The sequence below is a fragment of the Erpetoichthys calabaricus genome, chromosome 11 (assembly GCF_900747795.2).
Source record: "Erpetoichthys calabaricus chromosome 11, fErpCal1.3, whole genome shotgun sequence".
In the NCBI taxonomy this organism is placed as follows: domain Eukaryota; kingdom Metazoa; phylum Chordata; class Cladistia; order Polypteriformes; family Polypteridae; genus Erpetoichthys; species Erpetoichthys calabaricus.
This window is the reverse complement of record NC_041404.2, coordinates 28,376,706-28,398,765: the sequence shown is the minus strand read 5'-3', so window position 1 is coordinate 28,398,765 and position 22,060 is coordinate 28,376,706. Positions and strand designations below refer to the sequence as shown.

Sequence of the window (22,060 nt, the reverse complement as noted above, 5' to 3'; positions counted from 1 at the left end):
CTTGCTTTCTGTAATAACTCAATGCTTTGCATATATACAGTAAGCAGATTTATACCTGAAATTTGGGATCTGAACACCCAAAACATAATGGTACTTACTATATGCTCAAGAGGATGGGCGTACAAGGAGACCACCCCAATTGGTGCTGTCCATTCATGGTGAACTTTGTGAACATACCTGTAGATAGCTGGGTGGTGGAACAGCCTGGTGGCAGGTAAGAAACATACATTCAGTTATTTATTACCAAGCCTGCGAATATACAGCAGCATTGATGTGTGCATATACCTTGTACATATTTGGTAAACAGCAACCTGGGATTAAGCAAGAAGAATCAATTTTATCTTCTATTTCACATTCGGGCAAAACACTTGAGAGATAGAGGTGTTGAGGGGTGCTGTAACGGCCACAGCATAACCCGCTGCATCCCTTGTTCCATGCATTTACTTTGGCAGAGTTGGTACGCTTTAAATATAGGTTACATGTTTTTAGGAAAGTAAAATTCTTTATTTCAATTTTTAGTGAATAGTGTAATAATAATGTTAAAGTAAAGAACACATTGTCTATGAGGAGTTTAGATGTTGTCTGTGTTTCTGCATGGACTTTAACTCACACGTCCTAAAGAGTTTATCTGATTGCTATTTCCACACAGGCTTGTGGTACAACACATTAAGGGGTCCTTTGCGTCTGGAATTTTAAAAATAAAAATAGTACAGCTGGGCTCAATGCATCAGTAAAGAAAAGTGATTCCAGAGAGGCCAATAAGGGGATTGGTTGAGCCAATCTCCTCCCTGACAATCTGCGGAGTACCATTATATACCATTATGTGCCCATAATACTGTGTTTCCCCGAAAATAAGACCTAGCATGATTTTTCAGGCTGCTCATAATATAAGCCCTACTCCGAAAATAAGCCCTAGTTGTGATCTGGTGCAGGTTCCTTTGGATGAGCGATAAATGCCTACCGCTACCGTATGTACAAAGATGAACAGGAAATAATACCGGTATTTTGACCCCCCAACAAGATGAGTGCAAAAACAAAGCTATTCTGTCGAGTACAAGAAAGGAATTGTGCAGGAGTCCCAGGGCAAAAATCTTACTGCAAAGAGAAGAAGTTGGATATCCGAATGCACTACAAGCAGGCCACGTGGACAAGAGGTGCTCATTTAAGGAAAGCTCTGTTGCTAGACATGAGAGCTTGGGGCCAATTGTTGTAAAGGATATGGAGTCACAAGAAATTCATAATGGAATTCGGGGATTGGACAGTTATGATGATGTTCCAGAAGAAAATGACATGACTGTATTTGAATAAATGCAGATTTTTGCGTTGTAAAAGTTGCGGCTGAATGCACGCTATGTGGTCGGATCAGCTGCTGTCTTTACTGCTGCCGAGCTGCGTCTTCTGCTTGTTGTGCTGTGTGTTGATCATTTAAAAGCCTGTCCTTTTGTCTCGCTGCCTTGTCTTGCGGGTTGTTAAAGTGTCTCAGAGAAAATCACGTGTTGTCTCCTTCCAAGCCTTCCAAGATTTTTTTTTTATAATAGAGACAAATGTAGATTGTTGTTCATGGAATAACTAGACGTCCCCTGAAAATAAGCCCTAGCGCATCTGTTGGAGGATAAATTAATATAAGACCCTGTCTTATTTTCGGGGGAAACACGGTAGTAGAAAAGGAGCAGGAGTAGGTTAGAAGGGGGATCAAAAGAAACCAAGTATGAAGAAAGGAGAAATTGGGAGTGTGGGTTAGTGAAGTGGTGAGGGGAATGATGTACCAGGGATGGACAGTCTCCCATTGAGCGCAATTATGAAGGAGCAGGGAGTGATCTGGGGACTCCTAGAGATCCTGCACATGCCAGTGAGGGTGCATGGAAGATGGAGGTCCAAGCTCTGAGTGTACTGACGAACACCAAAGGATGGTGGTCTGGATGAGAGATGGAGAGAAGGGCAGCAGCTGCTTTGCACAAATATTTCTAACACAACTTTCCAATCATGCTCCTACGTTCTTGTGTTCATGTGAATGTACTGAAGTAACTGTTGTGGTTTTCTGAGATGATGGCCTGTGATTAGTTAAAAGGGTTGATGTTTTCTTTATATGTCCAAGTGCTGGGATAGACTTATAACTGATTCATATTAACTGATGATATGAAGTCAACATTGCATTATAGTTTCATTTTAATTGTTTTCTGTATTTATATACATACCAGTATTCTTCTTGAATCGAAAGTGTAAATATTACAGACTAATTTGATGTACTGTCTTTAAGGTTACTGGTGTTAAATCAGGCTTCAGTTCTTTGTATAACTGATAAAATTTAAGTTGGGATAATGAATGATAAACAGTACTATAGTATTGAAATATACAAATAATACAGGCCATCAGATGCCTTAAATGTCTCAGCTGCATCTGATAACAAAGTTCAAATTTGAAATTTAATAAATTTAACGATCATCCTTACACATATAGACACACACAAAGAAATAGAACTGTCTAAAAGATTACTATGCAGTGCTTTTTTAAGATGAATTAAATGTAATAAGCAAAAGGTTTCACAAGCAAAGATTTTCTTTTCATATTTGCCCAAAATGGTTTTACCTGTGTGAATAGTAAAACAGAACTTCCTCAATCAATCCAAAAACGAAGAATTCCAGTAACACCCAGTGGAATGTGGGCAGCTCAGGGCCGCAGGGATTGCCACGCCATTTCATCACAGGGTACATAACTATCACCATGGGCACAGAAAGGAAAAGCTGATTGAACAAAACTTTTTTGACGGCCTGGCGCAGCTTTGCAGGATCCACCTGTGTGGGGAGGACACATTAGTATCATTGATCCATTAACAGAGCTATAACAAAACAACAATGTCTTTACAAAAGCAAGGTGTAAGCGGCCTCTATCAACTGCATTGTTCTGGATTTAGCTTTAGCTAACTATCTAGAATTCATTTAAACTTTAATCAACAATCAAAATGAAGGGTCAAACCTTGTGCATAGCTTTGAATGTTGCTTTCTCCATCAGTCACCTGGGATTTCTTACCTGGGCTGCTGTAATTATGGATGGGGGGAAACTCCTATGCTGGTATCAGCAGATGGATGGGTGCACACCCACGATTACAGCAGCCCAGGTATGCAGATTGCTGAGGAGACCGTGCCAGCAAAGCAGAGGGTCCAGATGGAGAATCGCCACAACTGTTGAAGGCCTGTGCATTGGAGCTGGAGAGTCCTCTACAGTGCATCTTCAACCTGAGCCTGGAACAGGGGAGAGTCCCGAGGCTTTGGAAAACATCTTGTATCACCCCAGTCCCAAAGGTATCACGTCCTAGTGAGCTGAATGACTTCCGGCCTGTCGCTCTGATGTCATATGTGATGAAGACCATGGAGCGGCTACTGCTTCACCATCTGAGGCCACAGGTCCACCACGCCCTCGACCCTCTGCAGTTCGCATACCAGGAGAAGGTGGGAGCGGAGGATGCCATCATCTATATGCTACACCAATCCCTCTCCCACTTGGACAGAGGCAGTGGTGCTGTAAGAATTATGTTTCTGGACTTCTCTAGCGCCTTCAACACCATCCAACCTCTGCTCCTTAGGGACAAGCTGACAGAGATGGGAGTAGATTCATACCTGGTGGCATGGATCGTGAGACCTCAATATGTGCATCTCGGGAACTGCAGGTCTGACATTGTGGTCAGCAACACAGGAGCGTCGCAGGGGACTGTACTTTCTCCGGTCCTGTTCAGCCTATATACATCGGACTTCCAATACAACTCAGAGTCCTGCCACGTGCAAAAGTTCGCTGACAACACTGCTATCATGGGCTGCATCAGGAGTGGGCAGGAGGAGGAATATAGGGACCTAATCAAGGACTTTGTTAAATGGTGCGACTCAAACCACCTACAATTGAACACCAGCAAAACTAAAGAGCTGGTGGTGGATTTTAGGAGGACCAGGCCTCTCATGGACCCCGTGATCATCAGAGGTGACTGTGTGCAGAGGGTGCAGACCTATAAATATCTGGGAGTGCAGCTGGATGATAAATTGGACTGGACTGCCAATACTGATGCTCTGTGTAAGAAAGGACAGAGCCGACTATACTTCCTTAGAAGGCTGGCATCCTTCAACATCTGCAATAAGATGCTGCAGATGTTCTATCAGACATTTGTGGCGAGTGCCCTCTTCTACGCGGTGATGTGCTGGGGAGGCAGCATAAAGAAGAAGGATGCCTCACGCCTGGACAAACTAGAAGGCAGACTCTATTGTAGGCACAGAGCTGGACAGTTTGACATCTGTGGCAGAGTGACGGGCGCTCAGCAGGCTCCTATCAATTATGGAGAATCCACTGCATCCACTAAACAGTGTCATCTCCAGACAGAGGAGCAGCTTCAGCGACAGACTGCTGTCACTGTCCTGCTCTACTGACAGACTGAGGAGATCGTTCCTCCCCCACACTATGCGACTATGTGAATTTCCCCTTGCGATTAATAAAGTATCTATCTATCTATCTATCTATCTATCTATCTATCTATCTATCTATCTATCTATCTATCTATCTATCTATTCAATTCCACCCGGGGAGTAAACGTTAACATTATACAAAGTTATTGTCTGTTTTACCTGCATTTTTATCACTCTTTAATTTAATATTGTTTTTTATCAGTATACTGCTGCTGGAGTATGTGAATTTCCCCTTAGGATTAATAAAGTATCTATCTAAGTTTTAACTAAACTGCCCATAACTGAATGCAGCTAATGACACCAGATGCAGGTAAATATTAACAGTCCTCGCACTTTTCTTGCACATATATATGATTGTTGCTTAACCAACGACACGATTAAACCATTGGCTATCCTGCCAGAATTAAGTGTGAGGAGTGAAAACCTACTTTAAACAGGGCACACTCACGCATACTCCCACATTCTACCAATTGGTTAATCTGCCCGCCTTTACAAGACCCAAATGCTGAGAATGTATGTAGCTTCCACAGAAACAGAACATGATATTTGAACTCAGGAGCTGTGAGCTAAATGATGCAGGTTGTTAGATTATTTGAAATCCTTATTTTTCTAGTAGTTAAACAGGGGGAAAGGTAAACTTTTTAAATTGAGTACAGGGTACATGATGTTTTCAGAAACACTTGCACTTTGACTGATTATAATCAGCTGTATAAATGAAGATAAAAAGTAATCCAAAGGGCATGGGCCATTACAATGTGTACTGATTTTCAGGAATAACGTGACAGTTCTTAATCTGTGTAATTCATTCCATCAGCATCACGTGTACAACAAAGTGCCAATTACGGAGTAATCGTCTGTTTAAGATAAAGAAGTTGCATTTTCTTATCTCACAAAAAACAGGTATTCATAGAGATCTTGTTCTTCTGTTCTGTGACAATGTAAATATAAATGCTTTTTTCCTTTCACTTTCAGTCACTTGTTACTTACTAGTTGTATTACATTATAACAAATAGCCAGTAATAGACTTAAAGAAGCAAGATGCAGACCACATATTCATCTACACTGGAAAGGATGTTGGGAACTGAGTCAGCAGTAGGACTTGGCAATATGGAGTTCAATTGATATCGCAATTATTTTGACCAAATATGTATATTCAATTTTTCTTGATATATTCCCAAAATACCTTAAGGATTTAAGATCAGCACCATAGAGACTTGTCTATACATGCTACATGCTGTCTGTACAGAATTCAAAACCTGGTATATTTTGTCACAATTATAATGTGAAATGTTACCAAAGGAAAATTGAAAAGTTTCATGAATAGCTCTACCTCAAAGAAACAATCTGTGCAAATCTGACATGTTTTTCCAGCTATTTTTGCTTTATATCTCCTTTACATATATTTGAATTTCCACTGTATGTATTGCGTGCAACACCATGATTGCTTTGCTGGCATCTGTGTCTGCCAGTCAGTAAACGCTGCTCCTCTATCTTTTTATATAAGGAAAGACAAAGCTCATTACCACACTAATCACACAGCATAGCACATGTACATATATATATTATACATAGAGCATTTTATGATTTACATCATTTGCAATGATTTAAAACTATTTTTTTGCATATCCATGCTTTTCCTTGTCTGTAACAGACTGCTAACTACTGCACCAACACTTAATTAAAACAATGTAAATGTAAAATTACTTGTTTTGATCACTTTAATTAAAGAATGCCATTTTTAACAGGATGAGAGTTTGACAAAAAGGCAAATGGTGTATAAACCTGATCTTTTTAATGGCTATTTCTCAAGTGAAGCATCCTCTTTGGCACTTCATAGTATTTATTTTTATTTCTTATTTGGGTGTTTTCAAATATTTTAACGCCTACCAGTTGTGCATAAAAGACCTACATCAACATAAATTTTTACGGTAGCCTCAGTTTTACATACCGGATTATTTTTATCCACTTGAATCCGGTATCGAGTGATAAACGATGGTTTTCCAGTTGTATCCGCAAACATCAATATTCCATTAAAAGCCCAAAAGACAGCAGTAGGAATAATCATTGTGCCTTGAAAAGAGAAAAAATATATATAATACAAGTAAAGGAAATTAACTGAACAATGTTTGTCCTGTATTCAAAATACTTTTATTTCACATACTATATGGGTAGGTGCTCCTAAACACTGCTGTACAATCCTTGCCTGAGCACAATCTATTGTGGAGTTTGCATGCCCTTGCCCCGTCTATTTTTCCTTTTTTCTCCTCCAGCACATTTGTGTGTGTTTGACTGGTGACTCTGAGGCCCAGTATACCCTGCAATAAACTGGCACACTGTCCTATGTTATTTCCTGCCTTATGCGCTGTGTTGCTTGGGAAAAGGGCACTGAACATCCTTAGCCACACATTGGTCAGAGTAGCTTGGGAAATAGATAGATGGATATTGCTTTTTCATTTACACTCTTTGTGATGTTTATATATTCTCCCCATTTGTTTTATCCAGTACTTAAGCTTGAGTGCAGACATATGAAGGTACTTACACAGAACATACAGAAGGTCAGTGGTGGGAATCAACCTGCAGGCTTTTCATTTCCTGTACAGTTACTTAAGTTATAATCAATTCTGCCTATATATACACTGTAAAGTTTAATACAAACATTGTAATAAACCACACAATCTAAAAAATGTTTTCAACAGTCTTACTTAAACGATGAGGAATGCAAGTAAACATACACAAGGTAGAAGAACCGCAAGTGTTAATCAAGAAAAAAGAAGCAACAAACCAAACTGGTGTGGTAAATGAAATAACACTTTTTAGACATGTCTGCTTCAATATAGGGTCACAGGGTATAAGACTTATGTAAGCAGCAACAGATATAATGCAGAAAGCAACCACGGACTGGACACTAGTCTATTGTGACGCACAATCATTCCCACTGGGACATCTTAAATGCCATCAGTTCACCTGATCTGCTTGCAGTCTGTATGAGGAAACTGCAGTACGAAAAAAAACATTTCACAGGCAGTATGGTGTAGTGGCTAAGGCTTTGTGGAAAATTGGAAAAACCAAACACAAATCTAACCAGTTGTATCATAAACATTGCGAGTCACCTTGGATAAAGGCATCAGCCAAATAAGTAAATGCAAACTCAGGAAAAATGTGTACATGCCAGGCATAGTGTTTGAATCCATAACTCTGAAAAGTACTGACCTCTCTACAACTGTGCTGTCCTTTAAATATTAATATGTAAACAAACATGATTACTTGGATGAATAATTAAAGGGTAACCTGTGTTGTGAATTAATATTATTTGAGGCAAAGGAAATAACACAGAAATTGTAATGGTCATAAGTGGTTCAATGCCAGCTTTTACCAATTGTTATTTCTAAAGCTTCAAGGGTTTTTGTTCTAATATAACGCTACAAATGCAAATAAATTCAGCCATTACAAAGGTTAAAGTAAAATAAACATAGAGCAACTCATGAGAGAAAGCATGACAATATTACAAAAGCTGTTCAAGGTTTAGAGCAAGGTCAGTCGAGAAACACAGGAGACAGCTCTCTGGAAGAAGGACAAATTCAAAGATAAAGGAGACCAAGAGCAGAGAAGAGGACTCTAAACTAAGCAAAATTCAAAGGATGAATGTTATGCAAAACTCACTATGTACTGTTTTATCATTTATACATAGGACAGAAGTTGATCACAAGAAAAATATGTACCTCCATATCTGCAACAGACATTTACAAAAACTAGAAATAAAGCATTGTTTAATCAATGAACAATATATATATATTGTTCACTACTGGTCAAAAGATTTAGAACACCTTAGTTTTTCTACAAATTTAATCAGTTGCAATGCAATGAATGACCAAAAATGGTGAAAAAGTAAGCAGTAAACTGCCAGAAGTGTACATTTAAAGTTTAGGTTTGCGAAAACTGAAAACAGGGAACAACTAATAGGTTACAACCTACAGATGTTCTGCAGCAATTAAAGAAGCCATGCAAATATATAGCCAAATTCCCGCGCTTCACAGCGGTGAAGTATTGCTTTTAAATTTTAATTAAGAAGAAAAGAAAACCCTTTTAAATTGAGGGAAAAATATACCAATAACAATTTGTTAAAGATCTGTTTTTTTTGTGAAGCTGCCTTTACACAGCCTGTCCGCAGTTTTTCAATTGTGTAATGAATGTTTTCTTCAGCGCTCTTTGGGGCTCTTCCTTGTTTTCTACGTACCGTCTGAATCACAATGTGAGTGTGTGCACCTGATGAGCCCAGAATTAGGGGGAAACATGTGTCACATACTCTGCATTATTTGACAGTAAACTATTCAGCTATTCTATGATCTGCTTCTCACAACTGGAAGTGGGCACCGTGGCGGATGTTAGCCGACTTGCTGACCAACCACAAGCGTTACCTGGTAGGTAACCACCCATATAATCAGATTGTGATTCAGACTACGAATGCCGTGAATGTAATTACCCCGATCTACATGCTGTCAAATAAACGAACCACACGCCGTGGTGCAACGTTAGGGGCATCGCCTCTGGCGCTGACGTCCGAGGTTCGATTCCTGAGAGGGAGTGCAGTGGAGTTTGTACGCCTGATGAGCCCAGAATGAGGGCGAAACACGTGTTGTGTACTCTTTGCATTTATTTGACAGTAAACTATTTCAACCATATATATATATATATATATATATATATATATATATATATATATATATATATTGTGGCATGCGGCTGGGGGTGGTACCCAGCCGGGACGCCTAGGAGGACCGGAGGAGGGCTTGTGCCTCCTCCAGACCACGAGGGGGCGACCGCCCTGGTTGTGTTGGGGGCCATGGGTACAGAGCTGGGAAGTTCAACCCTGTAGGGGCCCGTGGTCACTGCCAGGGGGCGCCCCGATGCCTTGGGAGCACTGGACCTCAGCACTTCCGCCACACCCGAAGTGCTGGGGGGAAGAGGATCAGGGCTGCTGGGTACACAGCCGGTGCTTCCGCCACACGGGGGTGTGTCAACGGAGGCTTATCAGGAAGCACCTGGAGCCCATCCGGGGGTGAATAAAAGGGGCCGCCTCCCTCCATTCAAGGCTGGAGTCGGGTGGAAGTGGACGGAGCTCACAGGAGAGGAGTGGAGGTGGTCTGAAGAGTAAAGGCATTGTGTGTGTTGGCCAGGACTTGAAGGGGTGATTGGTGCTGAGGCACTGGGGTGTGCTCACTATTGTAAATATAATTAGTGTAAATAAACGTGTGTGTGGTGAAACAACATGTCTACCAGTCTGTGTCCAGGCTGGTTCCCACAATATATATATATATTCCAGCGGAACTGGTAATGCAGCGATTTGAAAACGTGGCTCTATCCCAGTTCGCACTCAAAATTTGGATACGCTACGTTAACGACACATTCGTCATATTAAAAAATGGCCAGTTGAACAAGTTCTACAATCACATCAACACAATATTCCCTGCAATCCAAATCACCATGGAAAAAGCGCTGGTATCCCGAAGGTTGCCGGTTCGAATCCCTGTCACTGCCAAAAGAGATCCTGCTCTGCTGGGCCCTTGAGCAAGGCCCTTAACCTGTAATTGCTCCAGGGGCACTGTACAATGGCTGACCCTGCGCTCTGACCCCAAGGAGTATGCGAAAAAACTAACAAACACTGTTGTAAGTCGCTCTGGATAAGAGCGTCTGCTAAATGATGTAAATGTAAATGTAAAAGAAATAAACCGACGCATCAGTTTCCTGGACATCTCCATTGAAAGAAGAAACAACGCCACCCTGACCACAAGTGTTTACCATAAAGAATGTTATGCAGACAAGATATTACACTTCTCCAGCAATCATCGGCATCTCATAAATGAAGCTGTATTAAAGCTTTATTCAGAAGAGTCCACACCCATTGTAATACAAAGGAGACAACAATGAACGAGAGACACTATCTTTTCCATCTTTTCACTTCAAACGGATACTCAAAGACATTCATTAAACAATGCCTACACAAGAGACACCAGAGAACCCAGCAAACAGTCGACTCGAATCAGATCCCCCATCTCACCTGGCGCACACTTCCTTATCATCACCGATTGTCAGAAGCCACGGCACGCATCCTGTCCAAATCAGGTAGGTGTCAGCATAGCATACAAGCTTTCGAACAATCTGCACACTGCCCTTTTCAATGCCAAAAACAAGAAATCGGCAGGAGAAACACGAAACGCAGTTTATAGCCTTCCATGCAGTTTTTGTCCAGCGGCATACATAGGACAAATGTCAAAAAGAATCGCAACACGTATACAGGAGCATTGCAATGCTGTCAGAAGGAAGGACTCACGATCACTGATTTATATGCATACAAAATCAACCAGACATACATTTAACTGGGACAATGTATAAGTAAGATTTAAGGCCAGTACTAAAAGTGCCAGAGAGCTGGCTGGATCTTGGCTATCAAACGAAAACGCCATTAACAGTCATTTGGACATAAACACGGCATATACAAACTTAAGAAGAACATCCATCCATCCACCCATCCATTATCCAACCCGCTATATCCTAACTACAGGGTCACGGGGGTCTGCGTGCGCCACCACCATCTACCCAAAGCACCATGATGTTCCAACAATGATGGATGGATTAAAAGCCAGAAGTCTGTATGACCATCAGCATCAAGTGACTCCGTGAAAAACCCGAACTACAAAGAGGACTATTTCATTTATGTTAGAATGCCCAAAGGGGACTGGGTGGTCTTGTGGCCTGGAACCCCTACAGATTTTATTTTTTTCTCCAGCCTTCTGGAGTTTTTTTTTGTTTTTTCTGTCCACCCTGGCCATCGGACCTTACTCCTTTCTATGTTAATTAATGTTGTCTTATTTTAATTTCTTATTTTGTCTTTTATTTTTCTTCTCTTCATTATGTAAAGCACTTTGAGCTACTTTTTGTATGAAAATGTGCTATATAAATAAATGTTGTTGTTGTTGCTGGAGCCACTCCCAGCCAACACAGGGCGCAAGTCAGGAAACAAATCCCGGGCAGGGCACCAGCCCACCGCAGGGTGTAAAAGGAACATGTTCATAATAAATAAAATTTACAACCAATACTCCTCTCAACCCCCAGTTCATTACCCCCCCACCCCCCACCCCACTCACACACACCACTTAATTTTAGTTATATATTGCCTTTGATTCTTGTATGTCTAAGCATTACCCTCTGATGACGGCTCCTGGTAGGGTCTGAAAGCTCAGGAATAAAACTACTTTATGATACGTGATTCATCTTCTCCCTTTGTGGATCTCCAGCTGCAAATATGCAAACCGTATCACAGACCTTCACTTCCATATATATATATAGTATATATATACTATTGTTAGCTGAAACACTGAATAAGCTCAGCAGGTTCATCCATTTGTTTTGTATATAGATAGCCAGAGGGCAGAGTGGTCAAGTGGTTAAGGGACTGGACTTTAAATCCCAAAGGCCACTAGTTCAATTCCTGCCTCATACGTACTGCATGATACTGAGTAGGATAATTAACCTTGCTTGTGCTCCAACTGAAAAACTGAAATATGTCATTAGACCACTACTGTAGAAAATAAATTTACTCACAGTCCCATGCCTTATACTGAAATCATATATTAAAAAAGAAATATTTTAGTCTGCAGCATGTTAAGATGTATCATTTCATGTCAGAATGTGGTAAGTGCCACTTCTCTTTCCATAGAAAAATCTGTATATTTTTGGCACCTTAAAATCATTAAACATAATAATTATAGTAGGTGAGGTTAGTCACGTTATTTATTTATTGTTAATCACTGTACTCTGCAGGCACCAGCCTATTGCCCCTAACTCCATGTTTATTTGTATCACCACAATAGTTTGGAATTTGCACCTGCTGTGAGGCTTGTGCGTCCACCTTGTCAGCAGCAGCTGAGGTTGGAAAAAGGCAGGTGAGTTGTCAGCTTTTATGACTTGTCATTTAGAATTTAGTTCACTCTTAACAGTACATACAGTAAGTATACACCATACTGAAATGCATACAGTGTGCACTGAAATACACTATAAAGCGAAACATATATACTCTTTGCCCTTATGTGCTTAAAAATGTGGTACACTTTTTAGAGCAGCTTCTCATTTCATACCTTATGTATTGTAAAGAATTATTTATGCTCTAAACAGTACTTTGTAAGCTTTTCCTTCATCTTTTTACGGGAAAGACTTTACACTGTCTACATGATAATGCATGTTTCTGAAAATGTTTTTGTTCTTGCTTAAATGTCCCACTTTACTTTTGCTGTCTTGTTATCCTGAGTTTTTGTTTTAGGTATGCCATTTTTATTCTTTTTTATAATTAAATATATTTTATTTATTTTAATTAATTACCTATTATTTAGATGTATTGCTTTTGCTCATTGCTTATTCTTAATTGTAGCATTTTGTGAACAAATATGTTGCTTTTTCTCAAAAATCAAAAATCATCTTTTCTTGAAAAATTTTATTACTTTTTACTTTTGAAAATACAATGTTTCAATACAGAATTCATACATTTATAAAACTTTACATTGTCAGTATTCCCAATGCATTTGGTAACACAGCAAAAGAAGTATTTTCCCTAAAACAGGTGGGCTGGTGTAACTAAATTCGCCCCTGATGTGTGTGTTCTTGTGTTTTCACCCTGCAATGGCACAAGGCAGGAACAAACCTGGAGGGTGTCAGTCCCTCGTAGGGAGAATACACACAACACACACCAAACACACACTAGGCCAATCTAGTGTTGCCAATTCACCTAACCTGCATGTCTTTGAACAGTGGGAGGAAACCAGTGCACCTGGAAACAACACATGCAGACACGGGGAGAACATGCAAACTCCACACAGGGTGGACCCGGGTCAGAAACCCTGGTCTCCTTACTGCAAGGTAGATGTGCTACCACTGTGCCACCCCTGATCTGAAAACATTGGTTTAGAAAATGAATATGGGAGGGTATATAGAATTTTGTGATAGACCTCTTCAATTGTATAATGATACTTTATCTCTAAATTTGCATAGGGCTTTGGCATGACATTCACTAAAAAGCATGCAAAATAAAGGTAAAAATAAAATAAAGAAATAAAAAAGATAATACAGTCAATAACACAAATTATAATCACCAAAAATGCTTACAATTTATAACAGAAAAATAGCAAACTAAACAAATAATATGAATCAATTAAAAAATCAGAATAATACTGACCTGGGCAGTCACACTAAATAATAGCTGTATTACATAGATTTAGCCTTCCTTCACTATTAGCTTACTTGATGCTAAAACTATTACCGTACCTGACTTACGAGAGATTGTGACTATTAAAGAAGGTCATTCATTCACTTACAACTTATTGAAAGCCTTCGTTTTTGTTGTGTACTTGGCACGTCATTTTTGATTATGCTTTGTCTTAATAGGACATTTATTAAATGTTTAACAGTTGTTCAATGCCTGAGTGATTGTAATATGTATGTGAAGCCTAGGAACTCCTTGACATTACAACTTGGAGTTGGCAGATTCCACAATACTTTTAAAAAATACAGTTTCACAATCTCAGCATTTAGTAAACCAGCTGTTATCATGTTATGCAAGGTCACTAAGCCATAGGTAAAATAAAAATTGTGCTTTCTGGCAGTTGCAAGAACATGTTTCTTGTGAAAGTTTAACGTTTCAAAGATGTTAAAAGGTCTTGTGACAGCAGGAATTGAAGTGGGGAAAGAGTGTTACGCTATTTCAGGATTCAAGAATACAAATTTTAAGCGAGTTAGGATTCCTCATAAAGGTATGTTTTTATTAACTATAGCTGAAAATGTACACAGGTAGTAATTTTACAGGTAGTAATACCCTGTGTTTGACTCCTGTAGTTGTTTTTTGTTTTCCTGAAAATATATGTTTTGAGTGGAACATACTAAACAACAAATGGCTGAATTCAAAGCAGGACACAATTGGTTACTTGCTTCACTACTACTCAGATTAGCAGAATGACTCAAGTCACTTTTAAATCACAATATAACAGCTGACACTGTCTAGCCATCAACTAGGAAGGTAAAATGAGTGATGCAAAAAGTGCTACAAGCACAATGCCTTTGAAAAGTTAATACTCTACAGTTAGTAGTGTCAATTTATAAAATGCCATGTCCGAGAATAAATCATTGTGTCTCAAAAAACAATTTCTGCTTAATGTCACCTTTGGTATTATTAATGCATTTTACCTATAGCCACAAACAAATGTCCACAAATACGGACATGTTTCTCATCGATGATGGTGCAACTGACAGGTAAGATGCAGGTACCACCAGTAATGCATCTGCTCTCTCAAGTGGCAGCTCCTAAATGGTTACAAAAGCTTGAGTGTATTACTAAACATGTAGTGAGCTAAAAGTCCTTTCAGTGTTTAAACAGGTGTTTCCCAGAGCTTTATCTTTTTTCTTTTTGCTCCTGTGCATAATGACCCAGAATTATTTCTATGGCAAACAGCTTATTGATCTTACCTAAAAAAAACAGGACCCATTCATTTCCACCAAAATAGCTGTACAGCATACCCCACAGAGTCTGCCAAAAATCACCAGATGCTCCCCAAAACCTCTGAAAGTGCCTGGACAACAACAACAACAACAAAAAAAATAAAAAAAAAATAAGAAAACAAACATGTATGCTGTTGTGCCACTGTATATCTGTAACAGGGCCACGTTATCTTGCACAACACATTTGGATGTTTTTACTAAAATAAAACTTGGGAAAACTGCAATTAGTTTAACACACAAAATATTACCTCATGACCCTTCCACCTCGTTCTTTTAGGCCGCTTGTCTTGGTAAATGTCAAGGACTTATATCACAAATACTGTACAGCTTAAAAAATGTCCATATATCTATGTTCTGACCTACTTATCTAAGTCAGTTACAAAGGGTATATATGGCAATTCTAGATTTAAAAAAAATGAAAATAGTACTATAGGACAGGTACACCACAAATATGACTGAAATCTTAAGTGCAAATAGTCAAAAGATTTTAAAGGCTTTAAGACTGGAAAAATAATTTTAAAAGCATATACCGTATTTTTTGGTTTAGATTTTGAAAGATAATTATATAAACTCAGAATGACAATTACACTTCCATACTTGCACGTTATACCTACCCAGAAAAAATATAATAATTTTGTTGGTAAGACTAAAGCTTTTAGGCTAAATTTAGTTGTTCATTCCTTAACTATCCAAATTAACCCTCTCAATAAATTATGTACAGAGTACTGTTCTACTATTGTGCCACAGAGTGCCATGGCAGCCAGGGCTGGCCTCCAGGAACTCAGGTCTACAGAATGGAGAAAATCAGAACATTTTTCTAAGATTTTTTTTGGCACATGGCTTGTGCTTCAGCCCACAATGAATAAGTAAACTAGTGAAAAATGAAAAAATGCAATCAACTTCCTTGGTGTCAACTGCATGGCCTCATATGTTCTTTAAACTTGTCTTTCCTTTAAATTCTACCTACACTTCCTTCCTTGCCGATTGCCAAACCTGTCGTCTTACTGGTTGTTTACTTGTCGTGGACTTTTATGCGCCTTAAAGGGAGGAATGTGATATTAGCTGGGTTTCCATGACCGCAACTTAAAACTGCCATACAGTATGATTCCTTATGTCTGGAGAGGTTACAGCAGATGATCTAAGAAAGCCACTGCATGGAGTCTACTAACTTAAAGCCTGTAGAATTAAAACATCCATTGTGAACAGGAAACTGTGCAAGGAATACATTTGGGGCAGAACATATTTCTCAACACAATGATCAAATTCAATAATTATTTATATGGCGCAATTACCATTATCTTGTGGTATTCATTAATACATAAAATGCAGATAAATTAAAACACAAAAGCATCCACAACATACATACAAAAACACACACACGGTATACATTATCATTCAGGTATGTGTTATAAAGTTTCTTTCACAAAATGACGTTGAATTTAAATGTAATATTTTAATTATTCCATAAACTACCTGTTCTGAAGAAGTATTCTGCTGCCACTTCCAAGTTTAAACTGGTTTTGCTCAATTAAAGTATGAAATGGTAATCAGTTAGTTTTATTAAACAAATCACTTAAATCACATGTATACAACTACAATACCCTTCTTTTTGCTTTCACTTTTCTGTTTGGGTTCACAAACATCAAGAAATATGCTGGTACCAGATGGTATCTTTTTTTTTTATGGCTGAGGTCACTATAGTTTGCAATGTTCTTTCTTTTGTGTGGTGACTTGACATTTTTCCAAAATGAGGGAGCATAGTATGCGCTGCAATCAACTAGTATCACATCCTATTGGTAGTTTCTGCCAAGCACCTATTGCTGCCAGTATAGGTTCCAGCTTCTTCAGTCTTACTATTGGATAAAACAGGTTTGGTAACCAGATAGATAGTAAAGTACTTTAAATTAATGTCAATCATGCTCAGAGTCTGAACCCTAATGAACTAATCTAATTCACTATCCCTACATAAAAGAAACAAGGCTACCATTCACTAGCAGTTACCTCCTGTGTGGACCAGCAACAGAAGTACACAGTATAACACAATCTCCTTTTCCTTCTGGAACCCTCTTGGCTGGCCATGCTACTTTCCATTCTGTTTAGGTTATATTCTGCAACTCTACAAATGAATAGAACGTGTCATCTAACTACAATTACTACTTTCACAATTTAAGACACAAAGCCTTAATAGTTAATTTGTTTTTAAATCAGGTTGCAAATAAAACATACAATGAACAATTTTCCATTCAAACAAGTGTTGACAGAAAAGTGGTCATCTACTTCCCCCTTACCATGTTACAGAGTTCCGAAATGCTGCGAAGAAGAACAATCCTGAACCCAGAACAAAAGTTGCTTTCTTCACTGAGTCCCACAAATGTCCATCCTTGAAAATGAAGAGAAGAAGGCAATGAGCACCTGCAAAATGACACACTGTCACTTGGAATCCCACCCCTTGATGAATCTATAGGGTTCAAGTACTCTTTTTAGAAAACTCAGCCATCTGCATGATGTTTATTAATCTGGATTTTAATCCCTTATTTGTGAAGAATATTTCTGCACACCATTAACTGAAAATCAAATTTAAAGCAGTTCACTTGCTGCTTAAAAAAACGCATATGAGTCAACAATCAGAACTAAGTCACTTTTAGCTGCACTCTGAAGTTGCCTTAGCATCTTGTATTGATACATAGACTCAAATGCATCCAATACAGACTCCTATCTTTCTCGGACCCCTTTTTTCGTCCTGGCTCCCCCTTACATGCCTCTGTTGGTGCAACTCCTAAATCACACATGGCAGAAAGCCTATAAAGCAACTGAGATAGACTGCATGCTCACGTGCAGGTGTGTCTTGCCCCAATTACGTCACCAACCTCCTGTAGCTGCGTGAGCACGCACACCCAAAGAGATCAAGCCCGCCTTTTATTTATTTATTTATTTAAAACAAGCTCCAGCTTGTTCAGCTGTGGACCAGCTATTTCACAGGCACTACAGCGCTTCTCATGTGGTCATCCAGATTTTAACTTTCCTTTTTTTTTGTCATCATGACCTGAAATTGGGGGAAACAAAAATGAGAAATATGAGTGAGAAATAAGAAAAATGAGTGAGAAATACAGGAAAGCTGACACTAAGATGGATGGATGAGGTATAGAAGGACTTAGCATGCAGAGAATGCTAGTTATCTGGGAAATGGAAAGCTGTGGTAGCAGATAAATAAAGCTGTTAAGTCCTCTGGATACACAGGCTTTACACAGGCGTTAAGGATGGGCATTGCTGTGGTGAATACGAATTTTAAGAAGAGGGAGGAACATAGGGTTAAGTACAAGATTGGAGGAAGATGCACACAGGTAGATTACATCCTATGCAGAAGAGTTGATCTGAAGGAGATTGAAGCCTGCAAAGTGGTGGTAGGGGAAAGTATAGTTAAGAAGCATAGGATGGTGGTCTGTAGGATAACATTGGAGATCAAGAAGAGGAAGAGAGTGAGGGCAGAGCCAAGGATCAAATGGTGGAAGTTGAAAAAGGTCGACTGCAAGTTTGAGTTTAGGGAGGAGGTGAGGCAAGCACTGGGTGACAGTGAAGAGTTACCAGACAGCTGGGAAACTACAGCAGATGTAGTAAGGGTGACAGCAAGAAGGTTGCTTGGCGTGACATCTGGAAAGAGGAAGGAGGAAAAGGAAACCTGTTGGTGGAATGAGGAAATACAGGAGAGTATACAGAGGAAGAGGTTGGCAAAGAAGAAGTGGGATAGTCAGAGAGATGCAGAAAGTAGGCAAGAGTACAAGGAGATAAGGCGCAAGGTGAAGAGAGAGGTGGTGAAGGCTAAAGAAAAGGCATATGATGAGTTGTATGAGAGGTTGGACACTAAGTAGGGAGAAAAGGACCTGTACCAATTGGCTAGACAGAAGAACTGAGCTGGGAAAGATGTGCAGCAGGTTAGGGTGATAAAGGATAAAGATGGAAACATACTCACAAGGAGGTGAGCCACAGCATGAAGTTATGGAAAAGAGTAGTAGACGCTAGGTTAAGAAGTGAGGTGATGATTAGTGAGCAGCAGTATGGTTTCATGCCAAGAAAGAGCACCACAGATGCAATGTTTGCTCTGAGGATGTTGATGGAGAAGTTTAGAGAAGGCCAGAAGGAGTTGCATTGCGTCTTTGTGGACCTGGAGAAAGCATATGACAGGGTGCCTCAAGAGGAGCTGTGGTATTGTATGAGGAAGTCGGGAGTGGCAGAGAAGTACGTAAGAGTTGTACAGGATATGTACGAGGGAAGTGTAACAGTGGTGAGGTCTGCAGTAGGAGTGATGGATGCATTCAAGTTGGAGGTGGGATTACATCAGGGTTCGGCTCTGAGCCCTTTCTTATTTACAATGGTGATGGACAGGTTGACAGACAAGATTAGACAGGAGTCCCCGTGGACTATGATGTTTGCTGATGACATTGTGATCTGTAGCGATAGTAGGGAGCAGGTTGAGGAAACCCTGGAGAGGTGGAGATATGCTCTAGAGAGGAGAGGAATGAAGGTCAGTAGGAACAAGACAGAATACATGTGTGTAAATGAGAGGGAGGTCAGTGGAATGGTGAGGATGCAGGGAGTAGAGTTAGCGAAGGTGGATGAGTTTAAATACTTGGGATCAACAGTACAGAGTAATGGGGATTGTGGAAGAGAGGTGAAAAAGAGAGTGCAGGCAGGGTGGAATGGGTGGAGAAGAGTGTCAGGAGTAATTTGTGACAGACGGATATCAGCAAGAGTGAAAGGGAAGGTCTACAGGACGGTAGTGAGACCAGCTATGTTATATGGTTTGGAGACGGTGGCACTGACCAGAAAGCAGGAGACAGAGCTGGAGGTAGCAGAGTTAAAGATGCTAAGATTTGCACTGGGTGTGATGACGATGGATAGGATTAGAAATGAGTACATTAGAGGGTCAGCTCAGGTTGGACGGTTGGGAGACAAAGTCAGAGAGGCGAGATTGTGTTGGTTTGGACATGTGCAAAGGAGAGATGCTAAGGATAGAGCTGCCAGGGAAGAGGAAAAGAGGAAGGCCTAAGCAAAGATTTATGGATGTGGTGAGAGAGGACATGCAGGTGATGCGTGTAACAGAACAAGATGCAGACGACAGAAAGATATGGAAGAAGATGATCTGCTGTGGCAACCCCTAACAGGAGCAGCCGAAAGAAGAAGAAGTACTAAAGAGGAACAGTATTTTGTTTCCATAATTGCAAAAATGAACAACTGGCTTCACTAAAGGTTATACACTGATTTAGATGGTGGGTTTATGGTTTGTGCTACTACTAAATTCCTTAATAGAAAATCTGTTTTAAATGCTATTTATTTGACAGAACAGTTTGTAAAGCTCAGTGAATATAGTGAGCATACTGATTTCAGTTGTGTTGCTCTAATTATGTTGCTCTTTTTTTTCTCAGTAGGATCTTTTGTTCTTTGTTCCTCCCCAAGTTGGCCCCTAGCTCTTTTTGTTCCCTGCTGAGGCCACTGCCTTTATCCTTCAACTTGAACAGCCCGCTTTTATCATTGCCAAATTGCTGTTTATTCACTTAGTGACTACTTACTCATTCCATGAAATAAATGCCTATAGCACTTACATTTATGCTGTAATATGAGTATGTCAACACATAAAAGAAAATGTTTATTGCTTTATTTAATTGTTAAGAGAAATATGCTCAAACCCTCACTCTAAAATGCTGAAATCAATTCAGGAAGGAGATATTTTTAGCCTTGTACCTACTCATAAATTAACTTTAAAAACCTTTTTGTCTGCCCAAGATGATCATGGGCAAATCAAACACACTGTAGGGTCTCTTTTTATTTTAGATTCAAGTAAGGATATATTTAAAATTTCGAAATTTTAATACTGTTCACAATATGAAATTTTAATACTGTTCACAATATGTTCACACTAGAAACCTGCAAGCAGGTTTGATTGAGGATATTGCATATCACATAATTTACAAAATGTAGTCCTATGACAGCAAATAACAAAATATGCTGCATTACTATATGTCCTCAAAAATACCAAGGAAAATTTATTACTTAAGAAAAATATATTATTTATATGTATGCACTATACGGATTCACCAATTCATGTTTCACAGGCAGGCTCAGTAATGGAACACACTCTGGGACCCCTGGAGGTCATAGCAAAGGGGAGAATTAAAACAAATTATGAACAATGCTGCACATCCTGTCTCTAACACACAAACACTGAGTACTTTCAGGCCACAAATCATTCAGCTCTATTGTGTCAAGAAACACTACTGGGGTTCCTTCATACCAACAGCAATACGTCTGCATAATACCTCACCTGTGCCTTTCTTTCTTTTCAATTTTTTTCCTTTTCTGTCATTCTGGTTTGTGTTCAGGCTATAGTGCGTGTACATCTATCTATCTATCTATCTATCTATCTATCTATCTATCTATCTATCTATCTATCTATCTATCTATCTATCTATCTATCTATCTATCTATCTATCTATCTATCTATCTATCTATCTAAGAGGTTTATGTTAATCTGCAAGCTTTTGAATACAAGTGATGGGCAATAAAATATTTTACATAGGAATTTAGAATTCCTATGGAATTTGGAATTCCTTCATAATTGATCTTTTACTGTCTGCCTGTATGTGAACAAATAACTGCAATCCATAATGTTCTTGGATTCAGCTGGTGGCATACACTCCATGTGCAATTTGTTCTTTTAGAACTATAGACTTTACTGAAACCCTTTTTGCCACCAGTGGCCATGGTAAAGAAAGGAATAAAACACTAATCAAATGATACACTTAGCAGGTCATTCTAAAGCTTGTTTGCACCCACTAATACAGCTATAGGAAGCCCATGGGGAAACATCACTACAAAACAACAAGACTGACAATCATCTATGACCTGCTCAAAAGTAGGATGCAGTCTTCTTAAGCACAACAACAAGAGTGGAGGTGAGGCTTTTTTATAATAATTGTGGTGCATGCAGAATTAAATTTTAAAGAGCATGAAAGCTGTTTATAATTTTTTTTACATTCTTTCTTTTTAAAAGTAATTCCAATCAGGTTAGAAAACATTTTCAG

The 22,060-nt window shown here is 39.3% G+C and overlaps 1 protein-coding gene across 1 annotated transcript in view; it reads right to left on the bottom strand.

The window, feature by feature from the left end:
- faxdc2 (fatty acid hydroxylase domain containing 2) overlaps nt 1-22,060 on the bottom strand; it is a 30,999-nt gene that overhangs the window by 2,549 nt on the left and 6,390 nt on the right. Inside the window, exons 3-7 of the mRNA XM_028812866.2 lie at nt 17,273-17,364; nt 14,952-15,055; nt 6,394-6,515; nt 2,587-2,792; nt 99-204 (exon numbers count right to left, since the gene is read on the bottom strand). Of these exons, the coding sequence (XP_028668699.2) occupies nt 99-204; nt 2,587-2,792; nt 6,394-6,515; nt 14,952-15,055; nt 17,273-17,364 (630 nt within the window). The remainder of the gene's footprint in view (nt 1-98; nt 205-2,586; nt 2,793-6,393; nt 6,516-14,951; nt 15,056-17,272; nt 17,365-22,060) is intronic.